General features: G+C 38.4%; 1 protein-coding gene across 3 annotated transcripts in view; it reads left to right on the forward strand.

Moving 5' to 3' along the window:
- Positions 1-25,388, forward strand: part of PDZRN4 (PDZ domain containing ring finger 4) — a 292,487-nt gene that overhangs the window by 240,472 nt on the left and 26,627 nt on the right. For all 3 annotated transcript variants that reach the window (XM_060777598.2, XM_060777599.2, XM_060777600.2), the window contains 2 exons: positions 9,017-9,270; positions 10,348-10,450. In XM_060777598.2, coding sequence (XP_060633581.2) covers positions 9,017-9,270; positions 10,348-10,450 — 357 coding nt within the window. The remainder of the gene's footprint in view (positions 1-9,016; positions 9,271-10,347; positions 10,451-25,388) is intronic.

Below are 25,388 nucleotides of genomic sequence, written 5' to 3' on the forward strand. Positions count from 1 at the left end.
CTGTTATTTGAAATCAGTGTATCTCTAAAGCAATAAAGAGAAATATAGAGAAGAAGACCAACTTCCTCAAACCTTAGCTGCACTTCATAAATTGATAATTTTAATAAAGTGCCAACAGCAGCAGTTTGAAGTAACTCAGCAAGTAAAAAGGTCACCATTGCCATAATTTACCCTAGCATTTGATCAGTGGATAATCTTTTGCAAGACTTTAAGTCTCATTATTCACTCCTTATAAAGTCACTTGAGGTATAAAAAGGCTTTTTATAGTAATGAAAGAACTCCCACAATTAGCCAGAAGGCAACTATCTATCTTTTTAAAACTGCTCGGTTCAGGGGAGACCTCTAATCTGAAGCATCGGGAGAGGATGAATTGTGATGACAGTGATAAGTGGCCCATTCATATGGCAATGCTAGTTGTTGCTCTATGACTTGTTGAATTCTTTTCTTTCTTTGTAGAGACACTTCAGTTGAAGTATTAGGGCCTATAAATAATATTCAGACCCTGAACTAAGTCATTCATTGTAGAAATGCTGAAAAATGTCTAATTAGATCAGCGGTTCTCAACCTGGGGTTCAGGACCCGGGGGGGGGGGGGAATCATGGAGGTGTCAGAGGGGTCGCCAAGGACCATCAGAAAACACAGTATTTTCTGTTGGCCATAGGAGTTCTGTGTGGGATGTTTGGCCCAATTCTTTCATTGGTGGGTTTCAGTATGCTCTTTGATTGTAGGTGAACTGTAAATCCCAGCAACTACAACTCCCAAATGTCATAATCTATTTTCCCCAAACTCCACCAGTGTCCACATTTAGGCATATTGAGTATTTGTGCCAAGTTTGGTCCTGATCCATCATTGTATGAGTTCAGTGTGCTCTCTGGATGTAGGTGAACTACAACTCAAAAACTCAAGGTTCGTACCCATCAAAATATTTTCTGTTGGTCATGGGAGTTCTGTGTGCCAAGTTTGGTTCAGTTCCATTGTTGGTGGGGTTCAGAATGCTCTTTGATTGTAGGTGAACTATAAATCTCAGCAAGTACAACTCTCAGATGACAAAATCAATATCCACACACACACCCCCCACTAGTATTCAGATTTGGGCGTATCGGGTATTTGTGCCAAATTTGGTCCAGTGAATGAAAATACATCCCGCATATCAGATACTTACATTATGATTCATAACAGTAGCAAAATTATAGTTATAAAGTAGCAACAAAAATAATTTTTTGGTTGGGGGTCACTGCAACATGAGGAACTGTATTAATGGGTTGCAGCATCAAGAAGGTTGAGAAATATTGAATTAGATGGACCTGACCTTATCACACTTGAACATTTTTCCACTTTAATCCACTTTAAATGCCCTGACTGCCTCCTGCAGAATATAGTTTAGGGAGGTCCAGGGCTTCTCTGGATGAGCCGTTTAAATATCCCTCCCTAAATTACAAGCCCCAGAATTCTGCAGGAGGCAGTCACAGCATTTAAAGGTGATTAAAATGGGAAAATACTCAAGTGTGATGAGGCTTGTGTAGCTCTACATTAAGAACTCTGTGTCTTATCCTAAGATTCTGTGTTGAGTATAGAACAGAAGGCATGGAAAGTTTACAAGAGAACAGTCACTCAAAGTTGCTCATTTTTTCTTTATTCCTATAAATATTGCTATATGTCACAGATTTCCCAACAGTTATACAGTATGTGGTCAAATGAATTGCCAAGCAAAATAAAACATTTTAGCTTCATAATTAACTGAGGAATTCTAATTATGCTAAATAATAACTTCATATATTTTATGTGTATTACAGCTAGCTGAATCTATATCACCATAAGGCAGAATTACAATAATTAAAAATCAGTTGGTCAATATAACATGTAATTTGCATATTAAATACACTCCAGGCTCATTAAACCACCATCTGGGAAGGCCTAGAATTTGGAATATTATCTAGATGTGATATATGCAGATTCTGCATGCATAGCAGCTTCCCATTTTGTTTGGTGACAGTATGATGGTTCTACAATACAGTCAGATACAACCACCTTCACTGAATAGTACATGCAATGTTGTTGTTTTCTCTATGGGAATTATCACTTCACACAGATGTCTTCTACTAATAGGCAAAATTGGAAAAAGCTTTAATTTGTTCAATCACTTTTTAATCCATAGATCTCCAATATGGCTGAACTCCATAGGTTTACTGAATTACACTCACTAATGGATACATTATTTCATATTGTTGGAATTTGTTAAGGCGTAATGTAACACTTTATCTGCCAGTTTCAGCAGAACCAGAAGACATCAGGAAGGGGGGTTAAGCTTGGAGAAAATGCATCATATGACTTTGTACTCCCTCATTTGTGCAGGTTTGGTGCATCTACGTTGTAGAATTAATGCAGTTTAACATGATTTCCTTCCAGTCCTTACTTCCTTACTTAGGCGATCCCTCATAGCCTAAGGATGATGGTCCTTTAAGTCTGGTGTCTTGGCGGTGAGCTCATAGGTGGCTGCAGAGCCCTATTTTTGATCCACATGTTCTCCCGCAGTGAGGATATCGGTTACCAGGTGAAAGGCGGTCCTGGTCAGGGATGACTTGACACGCCTTCCTCTTGGCATGTTTCTTCCTTTTGCCTTCCATTCGTGCCTCTTTGAATTTTGCAGCACTGCTGGTCACAGCTGACCTTCAGTTAGAGTACTCAAGGGACAGGGCTTCCCAGTTCGCAGTGTCTATGCCACAATTTTTAAGGTTGGCTTTAAGCCCATCTTTAACTCTTCCTGTCCACCAATGTTACATTTCCCATTCTTGAGTTGGAGTATAGTAACTGCTTTCGAGATGGTGATCAGGCATTCAGACAACATGGCCAGTCCAGCGGAGTTGATGGCATAGGAGCATTGGTTCAGTGCTGGTGGTCTTTGCTTCTTCCAGCACACTGAAATTTTTCCACCTGTCTTCCCAAGAGATTTGCAGGATTTTTTGGAGGCAACACTGATGGAATTGTTCTAGGAGTTGAGTGTGACATCTATAGACAGTCCACATTTCACAGGTGCATAGCAGGGTTGACAACAGTTTTATTTTTAAAAAGCACCTTGGTCTCCCTACGGATGTCCCAGTCCTCAAACACTCTCTGCTTCCATTGGAAAAACGCTGTACTCACAGAGCTCAGGCGGTGTTGTATTTCAGTGTCAATGTTGACTTTTTGGAGAGGTGGCTGCCAAGGTAGTGGAAACGGTCAACATTTTCTAATGTTATACCATTAAGCTGTATTTCTGGCATTGCAGAGGAATTGGCTGGTGACTGCTGGAAGAGCACTTTGGTTCTCAATGTTCAATGTAGACCGCCCTGAGTCGCCTGCGGGTTGATATGGGCGGGATATAAGTGACGTAAATAAATAAATAAATAAATAAATGAGGGACTGAGCTTCTTGTATGCTTCTGCAAAGGTGTTTAGAGTGGCTTGTGAGTCTTCTGAATGTGCATAGTCTACATTGTCATCAGCATATTGGAGTTCTGTAGCAGATGTTGTTGTGACCTTGGTTATGGCTTTCATTCTGCTGGTGTTAAATAGCTTGTCATCTGTCTGATAGATGATTTCCACTCCAGTGGGAAGTTTCCCTTCAACAAGGTGAAGTATCATAGTGATGACACCTGATTCCACCTTAAATGGGTGACTTTGGGAGCCATTGCTGTCCAAGACCGTTGCCATCATGTCATCGTGGAGGAGCCTCAGGATGTTCACAAATTTGTCAGGGCACACAATTTTTTTTGGAAGATAGTCCAGAGAGTCTTATTCTCATTTTTATCTATTTATTTCTGGTCTTGTATGTTGTTACTTTTGATGAGTTGCCCAAAAAAATCCCTTTGTATTCTTTTGAATGAATGTTGTGCTCACATAGTGCTAGGTACTTGGAGAAAGGCTTTTCTCAACCCCACCCTTTTTTGTCTCTATCCAATTCATTTTTTGCCAGTGATGGTTGCCAGCTCCCATGTCAGAAGGCTTTGAGTGCACTGAGGCTTTTAATCCATGCTTTAAGAAGCTTTCTGTGGTGCTAAACAGTATTCTTACATAGATCAAAAATTATAACTAGTATGGCCTGATATGTCTATGGCTATGAGCATACAAAAAACTTTTACCTTGGAAGGTAAACCAAAACTCTGCAAAAGTGTACAAAAATATAAAGAGTCACAAAGCTAAGGAATTTGTTTTTTCCAGTTTTTTTAATAAACAGCACCGTTCTCTCTCTCTCTCTCTCTCTCTCTCTCTCTCTCTCTCTATATATATATATATATATATATATATATCTCCTGCCATATACTGCTGGGCATAACCTTCTTTTTCATTCTCCATGCCTCTTCCTCCCCCCCCCCCCCCATCAGTCACAACTAACTGCCCTGATTTTTGCTAATTCCACATTCTATTTTGCTGTTGGGAATAAAACATCAGTAATGATGAGAGACAGTTTGATTTTAGTCAAGTACACCACATGAGAAAACTCAATGTAAGAAATAAAACATCATTCCTTCATGTAGGGTTGACATATTTCCCGGTTGGCTGGTTTTCATCCAGAATTTGTATGAATGCCTTTAATAATGAAATCATACTCCCATGTAACAAAGTAATTATTAATAAATATGGTCCTGTTTGTTCTTCTAGTTCTTGTTAACATTGATAATATTACTTATTACCCTTTGTTAGGTAACCATTATATTCTGCATAATTTGGTGAAAGTATTGATAGGTATTTCCAAGGTCGTAGCTGGAGGGGTGGGGGGGTTAAAAGTTCAACCCTGCCCTAAAATGTGTCAGGTTAAAAAAAATACTCATAAATTTGTTAACCAGTTAAAATTCATGAGTAAACCAGGGTTTTTTGAGGGGGGTTGGAATCCTTAACACACACCACCATCCCAGCTACGGCTCTGAGGACTTCTAAACAAACCTGTTACTATGTTATAATCTTGTTTCATTTTAGGAAATTTTCATGCAGATGGGCATCCAGATAAGAGTCACTGCCTGTAGCCTTCCTATATTGCCAAGTTTTTTTTTCCCTTCCATAAGAAATTCTGTTAAGGAAGAAAAACTGTATGGACTCTCTTGGTTAATAATGCTAGAAATTGTCCTTCTGAAAGGCCTGGTGAAACTAGTGTTATTCCAAATTTAAGATAATCACCTTCATAGCTAGGAATGTCTGGAATCTCACACTGGAAACTACTTTCTACTCCATGAACTTGACAATGTCTTAAGTTAAGCCTTGTATGTCTCTTTCACAGAGCACAACACTACCATCGAATTTTCCTAATAACTTAGGGCTAATCTACATTGCACAGTTTCACTCTGAGTAAATATGTTCCAGAGCAGCACTGGACTCAGCACATTTCTGATCAATTTGTAACTGTTGTTCAGACAGGCCAAGAATGAATCTGCTCCAGTGGATTGACCCACATCTCACCTCCTCCATGTCACAGACACAAAGCTCCATGTGAGCTCTGGGCTACTGTTCACACTTCTGTTGGTGCCAGAAAGGGGTGTATATGTGAACAGCCAGAAAAAAATGGTTTATTCCCCCTCTTTCATGCTGGTTGTGTAGGCACCCCATTCTGACATCAGCATAGGTGCCCCCAAATTGATGGAATACTATGACCTGCTAGGAACAGAGGTAGATGTGGAGGTACATGCATGATCCACCCCTTTCCTTGCACTGATAAGTGCAGGGAAAGGTTTATGACACAGGTGTCCAGTTTAAACAATAGATTAGGCTGAATCAGATCAAATTCAACTGTCCAGACTGCCCTGAATTCCCATCAAACTTGAGATTGTCCCCTGTCCTTGCCCAAAGTGATGCAAAGTTTGTTCAAAGCAACCAAAAAATTGAAAAAACTCACCATAGGTTTTTCCATTCCATCTAATCTTGCAAGCGAAGCACAGTCAGATGTGGTTAGTAACTGAGTGGTCTCTGTTTCAGAGAAAGGAACTGACACCCACTCCAACTCCATCCCCACCCCCACCACGGGTATTCATGCCTAAGAAAAACCTATGAAAGTCATTGAATCAAAGATATGCACACAGAGAGTATTTCAGTAATATTGTTTATATCTTTCTAATCCTGAAGCTCTTTTTCTTTCTATTTGCTTATACTGCTACTGTTGTTACACATTTCCTTCTATGTTTTATTTTGAAAATAATGGGTGGTCTGTATTGATGGAACAGGGTATGAATGCCTATAATGAGATAATGAAGATAAATGAGGATATGTCCCTTGTAAAAAGGAAATCTCCCTCTCCAGTAATAACCAAAGGGTAGTAATAGCAGAAGGACAGAATCAAGAAAGGTGGGGAGGGGGTGAAGACAAAGAAAAAAAAGAAATCTGGAAAGGCTATCCTTGATTTAACAGTCTAACTCCAATTACTAAGATAGGATTGGATAGCCATTTTATTTGCCATTGTTTGTATAATCTGTCTGTAACCCCCTCTTTTTTCCCTGTGCTTCATTTCACAAATTTGCATTCGTGCTTGGCAAAGATGTGGCGTAGTCAATGACTGCCTTTGGAAAGTGGCAATCTGCCAGTGTCAGTCAGTTGTTTGAGCTAGCATGTGGATGTGTGTGCATCAAAGACAAAAAGCCCTGTTTTCTTGTTTTCTGATATTGATAAATGTAAGCACGTGGCTGGGTTTAGAGAGATAATCAAAGGGGGATGGCTCCCTTCCAACTAACGGCCACCAGCCACTCTGGGGAAGTTTTTGACAAGCAGCCCAGATTTCACAGTTTATCCAAAAGGCGAAGAGTGTTCATTAAACAGAAGCATTATTAAACAAGGCAGTGATATGGTTTCTACGTGAAGAGATAGTTCTTTACTTAACATTCACACATTGCTTATGGATTAATTAGCCCATCTGCTCCAACAAATGCTTTCCAACCTCTTTGGTGGGATCAATGAGACTAACAGCAGTAGCCAATTACATTTATATCCCACTTTTTTGCCCACAGAACTCAAGTTGATATATGTAAAATTTCTATCTAGCTTTACAGCTTTAGTATCATTTTTTTTTCAACAGAATTAATTAGAAGATAAAACACCTAGAATCATAGAATCATAGAATCAAAGAACTGGATGGCCCATGAGGTCTCTTCCAACTCTTTGATTCTATGATTCTAGGTGTTTTATCTTCTAATTAATTCTGTTGAAAAAAAATATAAAATCAGTATTTTAAAGCAAACACTTAGATACTGTATTGACCAATAGAGTACACTAACAGAGTTTCATCTTTGTAGCGATGTCTCCTAAAACCCACCTGAGAAGTCCAGCAGCTTCATCAGCTGAAGGAGTTCCAAGAAACTGGACAACAGGGTACTGAGCAATGATGCATGGAGCCCTCTCCCACCAGTGAGGTGCCAGGTGCACTGTTGTCTTCTCATACCAGATTTTTTAATTACACTGCTGACAGAAGAGGGCTGGATGCATCATCTATCTATCTCCTGCTTTCCAGTGCCTTAGATTTATATCAATTGGTTCACCTTACTGTCATCTAAGGTAGGTTGAGAGGTTACTTTTAGTCATTGCAGTGTGTCATGACTGTAACGGGATTTATGATGTCAGAATTCTAGCTTTCAACATTATGAATACTAAAAAGGAGGCCAACCATGACATTTTAATTGTAACCAATATCATGCACAATCTAGATATTAGCCTACAATAAAGGCCACACATTTTTTGACTTAACATTCTTAAGATAAGGGTGAGGAATGGATTTCAACTACTGGATTACCTATTTATACCTATTTCTTTTCTGGGCTTAACTATATCAGGGCATTGTGGAGACAGCCAGTAGTAGGTTCAAGGTGAGTCATTGGTGTAGACAAGCTCAAAATGATTCAAATAACAAAAGACCAAGTAAGCAACTTCAAAACTAAAATAATATAATGGTAAATTATGGTCAAAATGTCCCAAGTGTTCAAAATAGTTATAATAACCATAAAATAAGGTGAAAGCCCAGGAGAGGTGCAACAGCCCATCATGAAGTGGCTAAGAAGGGAAAGAGGAAAGGAGGGAGGGAGGGAGTGAAGGAAGATGGACACAAGCCAGGGTTTTATTTAGTTTTCTAAGAAAAGAAACATTATATTCCATTAATGTTCATTGGAACGGTATGGGATATATAAGGCTTTGTATATCTCAGAGATTCAAGAAAAATAAGTTGACCTATGAATCAAAGGCTTTTGTAGAAATCAGTACTACAAATTAATATCAGTTCATTTGTGGGAAATTGAGGCTGAAGAGGATTGAAGTGGTTACAGCCATGAAGTGCCTGTGCTTGATCTTGTATCTTGAACATGACTGTATGATCATGTTGTAATTCTCTCTCATAGAAATGGAATATGATGAGAGCTAGGAAGAGATGTGTTTGCATTGCAGTTCTCAAAATACTCCAGACAGAATTACTACTCAGTGGACAATTATAGAGGACAGTAGTTCAAAGCTATAACTTTTCTAAGCTTGTGATAAGATTGAGTGAAGATGACATGTTAGCACTTTCTTTCAAATTATAATTATTGAACTTTTAGCCCATACATTATGCAAGCTTACAAAAGCATTAAAGGTTTGTTCTGCTCAGCATTAGATATAAATTTAGCTCCTCGTACTAACAGAAAAATATTGGGGGGAATATCTACCAGCATTTTCAGCTTCGTGTGTTCTTCTGTACTGTAGATCAAGATGTTTTTATTTTATTTTTATGTTAAAAGGATTTATTCATTACCAAGGAATTACACATTTAACTTTTTAGATGGTCTTTTTTCCTTTTTAGGATGTTTGCAAGTTTTTTTTTTTAAAAAAACTATGACAAAATACTATGTATTATTTTTATTTATTTATTTCTAATTCCAGCAAGATAATCATATGGAACTATCACTGCAAACTTTTACTTCTCTTCTTGTTTTGGTAACATAGAAGTGTTATGTAAAATGATCTGATCAGTGTTGTCATAATAATCACAATATATGTGTGTTCCTGTAATACTAACCTAAGTAACTTTTTTCTCCTAGGTCAATGGGAAAGATCTGTCCAAAGTCACTCATGAAGAGGCAGTGGAAGCATTTCGTAATGCAAAAGAGCCCATAGTAGTTCAAGTTCTGCGAAGAGCACCTCTTATTAAAACATATGGGAGCATACAAGATGTGCGGCTCATAGATGTTAGCACACAGACAGATATTACGTTCGAGCACATTATGGCACTGGCCAAACTTAGGCCAACCACACCCCCAGTTCCTGATATCTGTCCCTTCTTGCTTTCTGACAGGTATGATACATTACATACACAACTGGAAAACTGGACAAAAAATATTGTTTACCATTATATAGTATTAAAGAAAAAGAAAGTATAAGCATGTATTAAAAGAAAGGGAGGAAACTACTGATATCAAGAAAGTCAGGAGAGTCAAAGGGGAGGTCACAATCCTACCACAGTTCTCTAGGATTTAGACATGCCTTGTCTTTAAATAGGAATAAGACAAATTGATGGAGGTGGACTGACTTCATAAGATGATACTGAACAGAGTTGTAGGGGGAGGTGATGGTGGAACAGATTCTTGGAAAATAAAAAGAAGTGGTACTCTTACCTTAATGCAGTTGTTGGAGGCATAGATGCATCAATGCTTGTATAGTTTCCAGTGGAAGAAAGAAAAACATGGACCTAGATTATGCTTGCAGTTCCCCCCTCCCCAGTTCCCATATCTTTCTTTGGTCTGTGTGCTTCCTTCTCACTTGTCGAAATTATTCCCCATCATCTCTTTGCTCCCTTTGCCTAAAAAGGGAGCAGCCAGTTATTTCCAACCCCAATAATGACTTCTATCTCAGTCAACGCAGGAGAACCTCGTGTAGGGACTATTATAACAATTACAGAGTAATTTATTTCTTAGTGAGGTTGTTAAAGGCACCTCCCTAAACCAAAAACCCCAGAATTCTGCAGGAGGCAGCAACTGGATTTAAAGTGGATTCATTCTCTAGTGTGATGAGGTTATTGTTGGTGTTTTTATGCTAATACATTGTCCCTTTGTGTATCAAGCAACAGTGCAAGCTCATGCCAGAGGTATCTTCCTAAATTCCCAGAGTATTAGTGGTTTCAGTGGCAAGACAACAAATCTATTTCAAATTCATTTGCTCCAAGACATACTAAAATTGGTTGGCAGTTCTTGTCTTATAAAGTAGTATTAAAGTTGCACCTCACATTTTTGTCCAATCTTTTTTTTTAATCCTGGCCTTTAAAGGTGTGTCTTTCAAGTATTTTAAGTATTTTGAGCAGCATGAAAAGGTTACTGCACATGTTTTGAAAATATGGTGCCTAACGTGTGTTATTGTTCTGTTCAACTCTACATAGCTGCCACTCCCTTCACCCGGTTGAACATGAATTTTATGAAGGTAACGAGTATCTTTCGAGTCTGCCTGGTGATGCAGATAGAACTGAGGACTTTGAGTATGAGGTAAGACAGTTGCTCCCACTGCAACCCTGAAACACTCTTCTAATATTTATTGAGCTGTTTTCAGATGCCTTTGAAATACATAATAAAAAGGAGAAAAAATAATAGCAATGCTTATTGAAAGTAACACCTGTGCATGTCTCAAACCTCACTGGGTCTAGACATATATACATGAGAACAAGGGTAGCAATGTCTGCATACGAGAGAGAGAGAGAGAGAGAGAGAAATAATGGAATCACGAGACAGTTTAAAACGTACAATGATTCTAAAGTTCATGTATTAATTTCCCCTGGTTCAATAGACTGGCCAATTTATGTGAGCTTTCAGCAGTGCAATCCTATATGCATTCATTCATCATTATATTCAATGGGTGTAAGTCTCAAATAAAGAGGTAAGCGGTTAGAGAGGTTTTATTGTTTGTTAGAGAGGTTTTATAAAGTGTGAGCAAGAGGATAATTCTGCCGTTTTCTCTTTGTTTGCAGCTTGATTTTGTAAAAATGGATTTAGTTCCTTCCAGATCAAGTCCAAACTTTTAGAATGTGAATTACTTTGTTTCACTCTTTTGAATTTTATTTCCTGGATATAGTACAATGAGAACAAATTGTATGCAGCACTATGAGTTTTTGCCTATTTTGTATTTATTACACTTGAAAGTGTCTCTAGGAAGTATTTAAAAATGGTGATGTATCATTTTTTCAGATAATGCTGCACTTTTACAAACATTTCCCATTTCTTATATATCTTTTATTTTGGAATTGAATGATCCTCTGTATTTGACAGTCATTATATTTTTTATTTAAAAAAATTCTTTTCTCAAAGGGCCAAAGAGCAAGTGAGCTCTTTTATGATTAGAACATGGTCGTGCTTTGTAGAGATTTAAAGTACAAACATCATTTAAAAAAACAACAACAACAACAACATTTCATTAGCCCTCATTCAGTGGCAATTGGGATTATGGTGAAATACCATTTATCCCTTTTATATTTGGTCTGACTGCAAAATATGTAATGAAATATTTCTCGATATTTGTAAACCAAGCAGACTGGCTAAGGCATTGATGAATAGGAAATGGGTCTCTTTAAGTACATTCTTATACTTTTCTCATGTATGGTTTATTAGAGAAGAGCAGGCAAACCTACAGTTCTTTCCACAAAACAAAGGAAAAGGGATAATGTTGGCTTATCAAAGCTTATCCAGCATAAAATTTGATTTCTTTTGTTTGAACAAACTATTTAAGGATTGTAAAGAAAATTTATCTTTCCGAGTCTGACCTTGCAAGAACAGAGAGAGAAAAACCTAAATTCTTGGTTAATATTATTTTAGCTGTTTACTGAGTAAATGGCTCTGAGAGAGCACATGAGTGTAAAATCGTTTGTGTGACCAAAATATTTTGACTAATGCTCTTAAAAGCTCAAACTCTAAAGTAAAAAAATGTAGAAGTTATTATTTTTCCCTTTTAATCAGAATATCAATGATATTTGGAAAATACAGTCAGACCAATCAGACTGTATAAACATAGAGAGGTTAGTACAGTGGAATTGTGTCCACTTTATGACTATTATTAATCTATTATAATGTCTAGCCTAAGTATTGTGACAATGGTAAATGATCAGGTAGGGTTTCAGGAACCTGTAATCTCAACTAATCACTCTGTCCTAGTTATTAATTTGCTGTCAGCTATGATTCAGTAGCCCAAGGCAAACATAGTGAGTGACTAAAATGAAGCATGTTTCACATTAAATTTAAATAGGAAAGAAGCTGTCTGGCTTACAAGAAGAAGAAGAAATCTTTCATAGAAGGGAATGGTTTCTCTTGTTTGGCAAATCAAGATAGTAATGGCAAAAAAGATGATGAGAAAGAGGGCAGGGGAAGAGGAAAAGATTTTTAGCAATCATACCACAGAAATATACTGTATATACTGTAAATATACTGTACATACTGTACTATACAAATCTACACAAATCTGTTGACTCTAAGCATTTGTTGTTGCTGTCATTGTTGCTTCTACTAATGTTGCTGTTGATGATGACGATGATGATATCATTCCATTGGGGCCCAGAGCTCATCCATGGAACTGAAAGTACAAAGGCAAAATAAGTACAATGAAATTTCACATCATTCATAGAATTAAACTATGAATAGTATTTAAAACAATCTAAGAAACATATACAGTAAAATGAACAGTAATACCAAATACATACAATATTGCACATCACTTCCTGAAAGGGCTGCTCAATTTTTAAAAATGGTTTTGCCTGCCTTTTGAAGAATACCAAGGAGTCTGATTGGTCTAACCTTCCATGAAGAAAGTTCCAGAATCTGGAAGCAGTTATCACATAGGTCTTCCTCCAGTGTTTTCACCATATCAGCATATACCTGTGAGGATGTGGTGGATTGGAGGCCTTAACACAGTTGGCCATATGGAATAACATGGACATTCTGATAACTTGGACCTGAGCAATATAGAGTTTTATAAGTCATAACCAGAATTCTGAAACAGATTGGTCACCAGTGGCGTTGTAACAATTGAGCTGTTTGTTCCTGATAATTACCCTGGCTTCAGCTTGGTAAACCAGCAGAAATCTCCAAATGCTCTTCAGAGATAGTCCAACATAGGATGTGTTACAATTAACCAAACAGGATGGAATTGTGGCAAGTATTACCATAGCTAGATGAGACATTTCTAGTGCACAAGTCTTACCTATGCAAAGGTACTCCTGGCCACTGAAATACTGTATTTCTTCTATTTTAAAATGCATTTTCTCCTACATAAACACCTCTAAAAATGGGGTGCTTTTTCAAATTGCAGGTGTGCCTTATGAATTTTTATGTTGGTAGTAGTACCGAAACTAGTGTGTGTCATATAATCAAGGGTATCTTAGAATAGAACAAATTCAGCAATCTGATTTTATAGAGTTGAATTCAATAGTACATCAAAGTTGTGAACCTACATCAGGGGGAGTGTAAAACCTTATTGAGCACAGGTTCAGTCCCTATATCCTGGTCAACTTTCAACTGGCCAAGCATATCTTTGTCTTGGCCATATTAAGGTTTAATTTAGTCACTTTAATCCAATCCATTCCAGATTAAAAACACTGGTTTAGAATCAAAACAGCTTCCTTGGACTGAGGTGGAAAGGAGAAATACAGTTGAGTGTTATTAGCACAGTGACGGTGCTTTCTCCAAACCTTCAGACAACTTCTTCCAACTGTGTCAATGATATGTTATGTAGCATGGGATGTGTTGGCGGGACAGAGCTGAGCCCTAAAAAACCCAAAAAGGGAACAAATTCTATCCCAGCAAACTGGTACAAAAATTGCCATTGTTGATTGTCTTGAAAGCCACTGAAAGGTCCATAACTATAACTAACATGGTTATACTCTCTCTGTTCAGTTTCCTTCATAGTTGTGCAGGCAATAAAAGTTGTTTCTGTCTCTTGGCAGACTTGAAATCAGATTGAAATATATCTAGACAATCCTTCTAATCCAATAGATTTGGGAAGCCACCACAAACTGCAGTTCTTGCTCAGAAATATACTGTTAGAAACTAACCAATAGTTGCCCAATTATAGCTTTTTCATGGATGGGAATAACTGCATCCTTTGTTTGAGCCTCCATTGTGTTTTAGCAAGGAATTGATCAGTTCCACTATTTAGTTCCTTTTTGGACATTATGTTTAACCAGGAAAGAGCAAGGATGTGAAACACATGTGGTAGTGTTCAACTGTTCATAAATTCTGTCCTCATCCTCAGCCTGGAGTTGCAATTCCTATGATCACTCATGTGTGGGCATGCTGATCTGTGCCCACAGATGAGTGTGCATGGATTTATTTATTTATCGTATCAGGAGCAGAACAAGGGTACAGGTGTAATGTATTTTAAAAAACCACATTTTTTTTTAAAAAAACCCTTGGCATTATATTAAATTTCCTTTGACCAGTAGCTAGCCACTTGGAGTGCCTCTGGTATTGCTATAAGAAAGTCTTCCATTGTGCATGTGGCAGGGCTCAAACTGCATTGTAGCAAGTGGTGTGTGGTTTGCTCTTCTCCGCACTTGCATGTTGTGGACTCCACTTTGTGGCCCCATTTCTTAAGGTTAGCTCTGCATCTCATGGTGCCAGAGCGCAGTCTGTTCAGTGCCTTCCAAGTTGCCCAGTCTTCTGTTTGCCCAGGGGGGAGTCTTTCATTGAGTATCAGCCAGGGCTTTTGAGATTCTGGGTTTTGGCCTGCTGCTTTTAGACTCTCGCTTGCTGAGCTGTTCCTGCGAATATCTCTGTAGATCTTAGAAAACTATTTCTTGATTTAAGACATTGGCAGGCTGGCTGATATCCATGATATTCATAGATTAGTATTTATAGAGTTGTAGACTTAAACATTGATGGGCACTGGTTTACAAGTCTCTAGGCCAGTAGTTCTCAACCTTGGGTCCCCAGATGTTTTTGGCCTACAACTCCCAGAAATCCCAGCCAGTTTACCAGCTGTTAGGATTTCTGGGAGTTGAAGGTCAAAAACATCTGGGGACCCCAGGTTGAGAACCACTTCTCTAGGCTTAGAACATACAGACATTACTGCTCAAATGTATTATAGTAACAGAAAATTCAAATCTGCATGTGAGGTAAATATATAATAAAAAGTAGGAATGTTGCAAAATAATGGATTGCTGCTTGAAGGAATGCCTTTGCATTCTACACACTGTGATCCATACTAGTCCAGTGATCATGGCTTAGCAATGCAAAGTGTCAGAGAATTGGGGTGACTCCTGACTATAAACATGTTCAACATTTTTCAGAGTATGGTGACTGCATCAGATTTCAAATGGCAGAGGATAGGAAAAAGTGCTAGCTTGTTCTGTAAATCTTAAGTTTGTCTGCTGCTCTCAGATTCATTCAGTAAAGAAGTCTATCCCTTCACCAGCATGAAAATAAGATTTGGCTGTCAAATATGGAATGAGAGGAGTAGGCCCAATTATTGTTGTCTTCAGACAGCAAAATGGCTTGGGCTCTCCCTGCTTATGGTGGTCTGAATTTCATTCCCAGGTATAAAATCTGGCACTTATGGGAATTGGGTAGTAAAAAAATGCCGTAAAGAGTATTCCAAAACAACTGAATGTAACTGCAAATGGAACTGATAGAACAGGCAAACCATTCCATTCTAATAAAGTATTCATGTCAGAGATACTAATAAAGCAAGCACATTATCCCACTTCAATAAGATATTTATGACAGTGATGCTAACTGCAAAATTAGATACTTCCAGATGATTCAAAGCATTGTCCTCCTCATTTGGGGCGGGGGGGGGGGGGGGTAATCTATAGATTTCATCAAGTTGCAGGGTTTGTGTTCTATGCAGTCTATTTAGAGCTGTTCAGAGGAGCTTATGATGGATCCAATAGACTGTAACAGATCTGTCTATCTTGTGGATGCATATTTAGAGTCTTTAACACATGGCTTATTTGCCCGCCAGACCAAGACAGATCTGTCTATCTTGTAAATACATATTTGGGGGCTATTTTTAAACATAAGGGTTTACTAAACTGATAGCATGTAACAATCCCTTCAGTGCACTGATAGCCTCTAACCAACCTTTTCCGAACATTGCCTTCAGCTCTGTAAGCATGGCTATGCTTTATGTATGTCTAAAAGCCTAAAGGGTTTCTGTACTTTTTATCATCATTTCCCAACTTGTTACTTTCCAGGTATATTTTACTATAGTGCCTGCCAAACCAAGAGCTGCCATTTGGCTTAGCCAGAGGCTAAGCCAAATGGCTGCAGTTAAGGCTGCAGTTCTATAGAACACAGAGAAATTTACTTTTGAATAGACATCTCAAGGGTTACTTATTAGCTTATTTAACTGAAATATCGCAGAAGTACAGTAGTCCACTCTTTCTTTAAAGAGAGGTATTGCTGTTTGTCATCAACAGCCCTTCTCCAATCTTGCAGCTCTTAGACTACATTAAATATTTACTTGAAATTAAATGACAATATTTTCCCTTTCTTTTTATTAACCACACACACTATCTAGTACAATACTGGGAAATTGTAATATAATTTGGCCAAGTTGTGTACTTTGGAATTCATTGGCACTTTATTCAGTATCCCTTCCTATTGCAGATCTTCAAGGTCTCAGAAACCTCAGAAGAATTCTCATTACACAGAAATCAGTGAATTTATATTTCTCTGCCATATCACACAACCATTGCATCAGAAAAGAATGACCAACATTTGAACATAATTTCTAGTTATTTAAATTTCCATACAACATGTGATTTTTTCAGATGTCATTACTTTGAAGTATTTTCCACATTCACATGTGTATAATGAAAAAATATGTCTTGTCTACTAGACATTAAAAATTATTTGTTCTCTTAAGTCTTGCCCTCAATTTAATATGTGATTATTCGCCTGTTCTTCGTCAAAGTAACATTTGAATAACATTTAATATTATTTTGGCAGGAGATATTTCTTTTTCTAAGATATACTGTACATATATTAAAAAGCATGCTGTTTCTTTTGATATAAAACTCCTGTAATGGAAAATCTCCCTACCTTTGAAAATGATTCGATAACTCCTTAAATAAATGGACATATCCTCATTGGGACTCCCTCAGCTGCCGCAGAGGGGAGTTTCTACTGCTCAGCCACACCAAACACAATTTGGTGCTACTGGGCATTCACTTAGCTGTCCATGTTGCTTCAGTCAAAGCAAGGACCAAGGAAAAGGTAAGTGGCATGATGGATCTGGGGGCCACTGTTGTTCAGGAGCTGGGGGGGGGGGGGCAGGGAGGACAGGGGACTGCCATCTCATGTTCCCAGGCTGCCTGAGTCCAGGGAACATGAGATGGCAGTCAGGGCAGTTGTAGCCAGTACTATTTGGGAACTGGTCTAACTTTCATCACAGCTTCTAAGGGCCCTTTCAGACAGGAAAAAAATCCAAGACAAATTGGGATTTTAAATCCCACTTCCTCTTGTGATGGAGACCACACAGCTAGCCTAACCCCCATGGTTTTGCAGGGCTGATGTCCAGATACTACCCTTTCTGATCTTGGATCAGCAGGGATGGGAAATGGCCCTGCCAGCCTTCCCCTCCCTGCCCACCATTTCCCCCTTCACTTACTGGGAGAAGACTGGACAAGGCCTGAAGACTCCCTGCCTCCCTCCCCCGTCCTTTGGAAGAGCCAAAGGAGAACCTTGGGTAGGGGAGATGAGATTTCCCTTTGGCTCATTCACCAAAGGCCCGGGCGGAGGGGAGGCAGGAGAGTCTCTCCAGGCCCTTGTCAGTATACTCCCAGTAAGTTGAAGGGGGGAGGAATGGAGGCAGGTTGGAGTCCAGACAAGAGGGAAGGAAGAAGAACACATCTCTTCCATGCCTGCAGGGATACACACAGGCATGGAAATGTGTGTGTTTCTCAGGAACGGTACCAGGTTGAAAGAATTGCTTTTAAAAAACATGTCTTTCAGCCTATAACCCAATTCCTCCTGATTGCTCACATTCTTTGGTTAAATGTCACCCCCCCCCCCTTTCAAGCTGATTTAACCCCGGTATAATGCATGTATAGAAGGGTCCTAACCTACTTGTTCAGTCGCTTCTGACTCTTCATGACCACATGGACACTAAATGGTCAGTGTAAATGTTTTCAACCTTGCAACTTGATGAAACTCTAAATCAATTGTTTTTCTATGTTAAATATTATGGTAGCCTTTAGGTATAGGCGCATTCTAAACATATATTAAATGCACTAACCACCTCATCACATTGGGGGGAGGGGAAGCATGGGTGAACATCCCTTTAAGGGAGAAAATGGCCCCGTTTGGAATTCTTCCTCCCCATCAGACTTACACGTGGAAGTTTAGGAGCTGACAATATATTCATCTTCCATTCATCACAAAGACAGTATTACCTTTTTTTAAATCAGGAGAAACAACAGTATCCAAAATCCAAGAGATCCCTTGCTCTGCCCAAAGCCCCTTACGTTAAAGGAGATTGGTACCAGGTTTAAACCACTTCTTTCCATAGGATCCTATTGTTCTGCACCAAACCCCATGGGATACAAGAGACGGTGATCCAGGTTAAAATCACTGCTTTCCATGGGATCCTATTTTTCTGCACCAAACCCCATAGGATATAAGGGACAGTACTCCAGATTAAAACCATTGCTTTCCATGGGATCCTATGGTACTGCACCAAACTCCATACGATACAAGAGACTGTGATACAGATGGGTGTTGTCATTTTGCCTTATCTCCTTCACAAGTTGTCCTGGTGATCCCATGGAGGGAAGTGAGGTGTGTACATAGGGTGTGTGGCTTCCCTCTGCTGCCCAGACAACACAGGAGGCTTGCCAGATCCAGGTGGCCTCCATGGGGGAGGCAGTGCCAGCCTGGTGAAACGTTTTGATATTTCTTTGATTATTGATTAGCACTCCAGGCTTAGAATTCTAGTATAAAGACTTCATCTCTGATTAAATCTGTTTCTAAACAGCACCTCAGAAATAAATAGCAATTAAGTTCTGATTTAGGCTACTTTTGCATCTAAAATAGGGATATAGATTCTCTATTATTGACTTTGGAACGCCCTCCCGAAAGATGTCAGGCAGGCCCCTACATTGGCAGTCTTCAGAAAGAATTTGAAAACCTGGCTGTTCCGATGTGCCTTTTCAGATTAGGAACCTCCAGCACCAAGTCCTAGAAGCACTTTAGAGAACCAAGATCACTGCACACTGCACACTGCACACTGCACTTGCTTTATAATCCTACACTCCTCCCGCCACATCAGCACTTTTAATCCTGTACCCCTACTCTGGCCGGCCTAGTTTTAATAGTGTCTTGTTGTATTGTTACGGTTATTGTTTTTCTGCTTAACTGTTTTTAATTTGCTTTAGGTATTGTATTGTTGTATTGTGTTTTGGGGCTTTGGTCTGTGTAAGCCGCATCAAATCCCTCGGCAGATGCTAGCGGGGTACAAATAAAGTAATAATAATAATAATAATAATAATAATAATAATATCTTTTTTTACTGGTAAAATCATATTTCACCCTTTTCTAATGGTGTCTTATAAAATTATTTAGCAAAAACACATTTATAATGTTGTAAATATTCTTCATGATTGAAGATAAAAGGAATAAATCTCCCCTCTCACTGGGAGTTTGGCCCAACACCATTTGAGTCAGAATCTCTTATCACAATAATTCTTACATTGTTCTTATAGTGATTAGAATTAGGGATGGGCCACCTCTGGGGACCTTTCACACCATGCAACTATGCATTCCACCCTAACTGCTTAACGGGATCCTATGGAGTCCTGGGATTCGTAATATGATAAAGCACTAGAGCTCTTTGACTGAGAATTCTAAATTACTTCCCCAGACTGCAAATCCCAGGAGCATTTTGGTTTTCTTTGTTCACCCCTGCACTATATAAATAAACCAGACCTATTACTAACCTGCATATTTTAGCCTAAGAAAAAGTGCCAGACATATGGCTGACAAGGGCCTGACAGGTGGCAAACTGGAAAAATCAAAGCATCAAAGATCTCTGCCTTCAGAGCTACAAGTAAACTCTCTGCCATTATTGTAGACCTTTTGCAAATATTTTGTGAACTGACCATTTCACAAAATGCAGGTTGAATATCTCCTATCCAGAATTCTAAAATCCATAATACTCCAAAATACAAAATTGTCCACATGAGATAGTGACACCATTGTTTTCAGATTGTTCATTACACACAACCTTTGTTCATTATAAATAAATTTATAAATAAATAAATAATATTCAACATATTGCATAAAACTACTTCAGGATGTATAACGTGTATATATGAAATATTTCATATTTATTCTATGTATTTTATTTGCTTACTGTTTTAACTATTTTTAGTTTATGGGATATGTTTTATAACTATGTTAAGCAACATTGAATCTTGCTGGATTTGTAAGCCACCTTGAATCCCTTTGTAGGGGTGAGAAAGACAGGGTGGAAATGAAGCAACTAAATAAATAATATGAAATATACATTTTGTGTTAAAACTTGGGTCCTATCTCCAAGGTCTAATTGGCTAGATCTACACTGCCATATAATGCAGTTAAACTGCATTGAACTACATTGCATGGGTTTACACCAACCATATAATGCCATGTAGATCCATCCATTGTGTACATAAATGCAAAAATAATTATTCCAAAAAATTTAAAAATCCAAAATGCAGAACACTTCTGGTCCCAAGAATTTCAGATAAGGATACATAAACTGTATAGATCATAAGATAAGTAGTATTACTTGTACCTGTTAAGGCATTGATCCTTGATTTTTTTCAACAGGCAAATTAATTTCCCAAACAAATCATTGTTCATTTGTACTACTTATTTCTTAAATTTAAAGGAGGATTTTCTTCAAGCAGCATGGTATGTTCAGCTTGCTTGTATCTGTGTATTTGTACCTTCTCCAAACACTTCGTTGCCCTATATATATTAACTAAATCCATGTCCACTTATATTCTGAGTATGTAACTTAATATAATTAAATGTTTAATGAAACACTACTTGAATATCAAGCAAAAAGTGGGTTCTAGAAACAATATCATATGAAAGCTGACTGGCACAACCTGGGGATCACAACGAGACACAGTGAAAACCTCTGCCCTTGCGCTTTGCTACTCTGCTGTTGAAAATGCATGCCCAGTGTGGAACACATCTCTCAATGCTAAAACAGCGGATGTGGCTCTTAATGAGACATGCTGCATTACCACAGGATGTCTACACCCTACACCATTGGAGAAATTATACTGTTTAGCTGGTATTGCACCACCTGACATCCACTGGGATGTAGCAGCCAATAATGAAAGGATCATAGCAGTGACATCTCCTTAGATTTCCCAGCACAAAGTTCTATTTAGGCTCAAAATAAATTCAACAAAGTTCTTTATTTGGGCTTAAATTTTCAAACAAATGAATTAAATGCTTTATAACCTTGGAAAACCGGTAGCTTTCTCAATCTGCCAACAAGGGGCAGGCGACTGGTGGTAAACTATTCCTTTCTTCCTTAGGGAAATCTTCTGACCCTTCCTTGGGCAATCTTTCTTTACCTTGCTGGCATGAGGCCCCTACTCCTGGCTCCAAGCTACTTTATGGATAGCCCGAGTGGTCCCTTACCAGACAAGATTTCTGTAGATCTGCCAAGCTGAAAGGTGTCCTTTAGATTACTCCATGAAGGCTGTAGGGACTGTCCTGTTGCCCCAGCAAAGGCTGGCTGTATTCCCCCAGCAAAAGTTGTGGAACTATCTCTTTACTCCCCCAGCAGAGCTGTGAGTAGTGAAGCCTTTGTGCAGGTGGGATAGAGAAACCCACACGTCCTGCTATTAGGATTCAAACAGTGAGACTAAACAAAAGTCCTCCTTTGCCTCTAAAACCCTGGGAAAAGGGGCGTGTCTATAGACTCTAACAATGATTGCCAGGTTGCTGGCCCTATGGCTGCAACCTGGGGAAGATACCTGTTTGCAAAATGTGTGACTTAAATAAATTCATACAAACTAGCAAAGCAAGAAAGAAAAATTTAAATTTCCTGGCACTACTGTGCCAGCACAGTTGTACCCTCGGTTCGCTTCTGATACGATAAGTTAAATTAAACATATTGTTCATCTTTACTTATACGCAAACAGTAGAGTAGCTGTCTTTGGCCACAGTCATGTGTATTAAAAGTGCAAAGTCTGTAGCAGTAAAAAAAACTTCTAGTCATTAAAACTGCAGTATTTTTCTTTATATCCAACTGAAGTCATTTCCCCTTTTAAAAGTATTATGAATCAAAATGAGGTTTTTACTTGCTCAGAGTTCCTTGAAAGAGCCCTGAGCAAGTAAAAGTCAGAATCCAAATCTAACAGCCACCAGAAATAATTTAAAATAAAGGCCTTGGAGAAATATTGTCCTCTTCAACCACAGTCCTAATAAAAGATATATCAGTTATAGCCTAGAACAGTGAAAGCTACGACCAGTGTTGTAATTTTCCATTGCAACATAGGAACACTTTAGGAGAAGTAAGACAATGCACAGAGGACAAAAAGGGCAAGTGAAGAGAATGTGCAACAAAATCTGGAATAGTTTTTTTGTAGTTAATACATTGGTTTTGCAATGGAAAAAAGATACTCCCAGTGGAATAGAGAAAGAAAACCGGCATGAAAGTAGCAGTGATGTAAATGCACCAATATGCTGTCTATTATTTGTAATGGAAGAAAGCACAAAAGTGCTAAGGCCTTTAACCTGATATCCTAAACTGGCTCCTCCTATGAACAAGTTTATAAACATAGATATATCTCTGATATTACACCATTATAATGTTCTGTCCAGTCTTCATTTTGTCTTAAAATATTAAATGCATGCCAACACACAGTGTCCTTTTGTATTATTGCTGTTGTTTATGGAACAATTTGTTTGAATTACCTTCAGAGATCAAAACCCAACAGCCAATTCTATACTTTGTTATTTTAGCTACTAAAACATATACCCATTCTGTCTCTCTCCTACTCTCTCTTTTGAACCTAATCTGGACATAAGTAGATTGAGTGAGGTGAATCAGGATATCAAGTCAGTTGATGTTATGCTTGTTTGTTCTTAATCCTTGCATCTATTTAGAAGAGCTCATGATTTAGGAGAGAAAAGCCTGGCATTCAAAGCGGATGAGATTTCCATCACTGGTAGCTGTCACTGTTAATGCATATGCCAATTTATGGGCTTGATTTTGTGTCCCCCAAATCAAGAATATCACTAGGGTGGAGGCAAAAAGGATGCAAAATGGATGAGGATAAATCTATCATTGTTATCTCTAATCATTTGGTTGGTGTTAACAGCAGAGTGGGGAATACATCAAGCTGGTAATGCTCTCCTCTCCCAACCACTTTGCTTTCATGTAAAAACTACTCTTTTTCTTGAATGAGAAATAACATTGTCATAGATACTGCCCCTCCCCCAAGGAAATAAAGAAAAGTGAGCTTAATTTTGTTTTTGGGTAGTACTGTGTTAATTTTACCTGTTTTTCACAAGGAAGGTACCAGCAATATGTATTAGAACTAATATAAATCATCCACTTTTGTATTTTTGTGGATCCTCATGTTTTGCATGTATTCTTTATAACACAACTAATTCAAATCCGCCCTTTTTTGCAAGAAGATACTTTTATGTATTGTCGAAGGCTTTCATGGCCGGAATCACTGGGTTGTTGTAGTTTTTTTCGGGCTATATGGCCATGTTCTAGAGGCATTTCTCCTGACGTTTTGCCTGCATGTATGGCAAGAATTCTCAGAGGTAGTGAGGTGAGGATGCTTGCCATAAATGCAGGTGAAACGTCAGGAGAAATGCTTCTAGAACATGGCCACATAGCCCAAAAAACCCTACAACAACCCAGATACTTTTATCATACTTTTATATACTGTATAATAATAATAATAATAATAATAATAATAATAATAATAATCTTATTTAACTTACTACATATAGTTTTATTAAGTTGTATCAAGATTTGTTTTTTAGTTCGCTTTTGTGATATGGCCTAAGGGCTAATCAATAAAATGTATGTATGTATATATTTATTTATTATTTGTTAGAAGATATGTATTATAATTTCAAACTTGCATCTTTAATCCATCTTCATGGATTGTTAAAGATCTTGTTGAAGCCAAAAACTAGTCAGTTTTGTGGCATATGAATTGTTATACCTGGAACATAGGCACCCTTATACCTGAGTATTCCCTTATATCTGGAGTACACATGCCACATACACATGCCACAATTCTATTATTATTTGGTTCCATCTTGACTGAGGTCTGACTCTTACTTCACCGCTAGCATTGGTTTAAATGTCTGACCTGAAATGATGGGCCTATCTACATAGGCAATAAAATCCAGTTCCAAATCAGCTCAATGTCCAGTTATTCACAAAGCATACATCTTCAATGCACATTGTAACTTACATCCAGTCAGAAACAGCAGTGGATTTCTGGATTTAAAAAACCTAGAAATCCACTGTAGCCTATCAGCGATTAGCCCATGTAGAACTGCAACACAACACCAAAATGTAGATCACTTGAGAAGACTGGGCTAGCGCTGAAGCATTCAAGGGAAGAAAATGGAAACACAGCTCCCCAGAAGGTAAACAAATGCCTCCCTTGGAAATACTCACTTTCCCTCTCTTTCTCTGCCCTACTTGGCCCCATGTAAGCCGCCCCGAGTACTCTTCAGGGAGATGAAGGCGGGGCATAAAATAATTTTTTTATTATTTCTTTTGTCTACTAATGACTGTGTTGGACAGACTGCTTCTTATCAGCGTGTTCCACTGGATGATGTAGAAAAAAATATTCCTTGGATTGAATTGATCCATAATTATTGGATCTTTGTGGCCACTGCCCTAGTCTTCAGCCAGTTCCTGGGCAGGCTGTGTAGGCACTCTACAGTGAAGCAATTCTCTTTAACTAATTCCCTAACTCAGATTAAATTACTGTGTAGAAGAAGCCTATGGTACTTTTGCTTTGGTGCTCCCATATCCCATCTGGAGATCCTCCTCTTCTGAAAAATTAAAAATAACTTTAGGCCTATTCAGTGGTCTCACAGATATAACAGCTAGCCCTGAGTTGTGAGCTAGCTCTGCAAATGCTCTGATAGGACTCTCTGGCATGCAAGCCCTCGATTCAAAAAAACATTTTGCGTGACCTCTGTGAGGGAGCTGTAAAGAGTGAAATGGTCATTAGTCTGGCACTTCCTCAGCATTTGGCATACACAAGTGCCCTAAACTGCAATCCAGGCAAATAAAGCAGATCTTTAACAGCTGTCTAGCATGCAAGCGTTCTGCTCTGCAACTTGACTTTAATTAATATGCTGAAGTAATTTTCACGGCATTGTAGCATGAAAAATGTTCAAATATGTGGGGGGTGCAGCAATTGTAGCCATTTTTAAACCACCACTGTAT

This window comes from Anolis sagrei, chromosome 5 (assembly GCF_037176765.1).
Source record: "Anolis sagrei isolate rAnoSag1 chromosome 5, rAnoSag1.mat, whole genome shotgun sequence".
Classification (NCBI taxonomy): Eukaryota; Metazoa; Chordata; class Lepidosauria; order Squamata; family Dactyloidae; genus Anolis; species Anolis sagrei.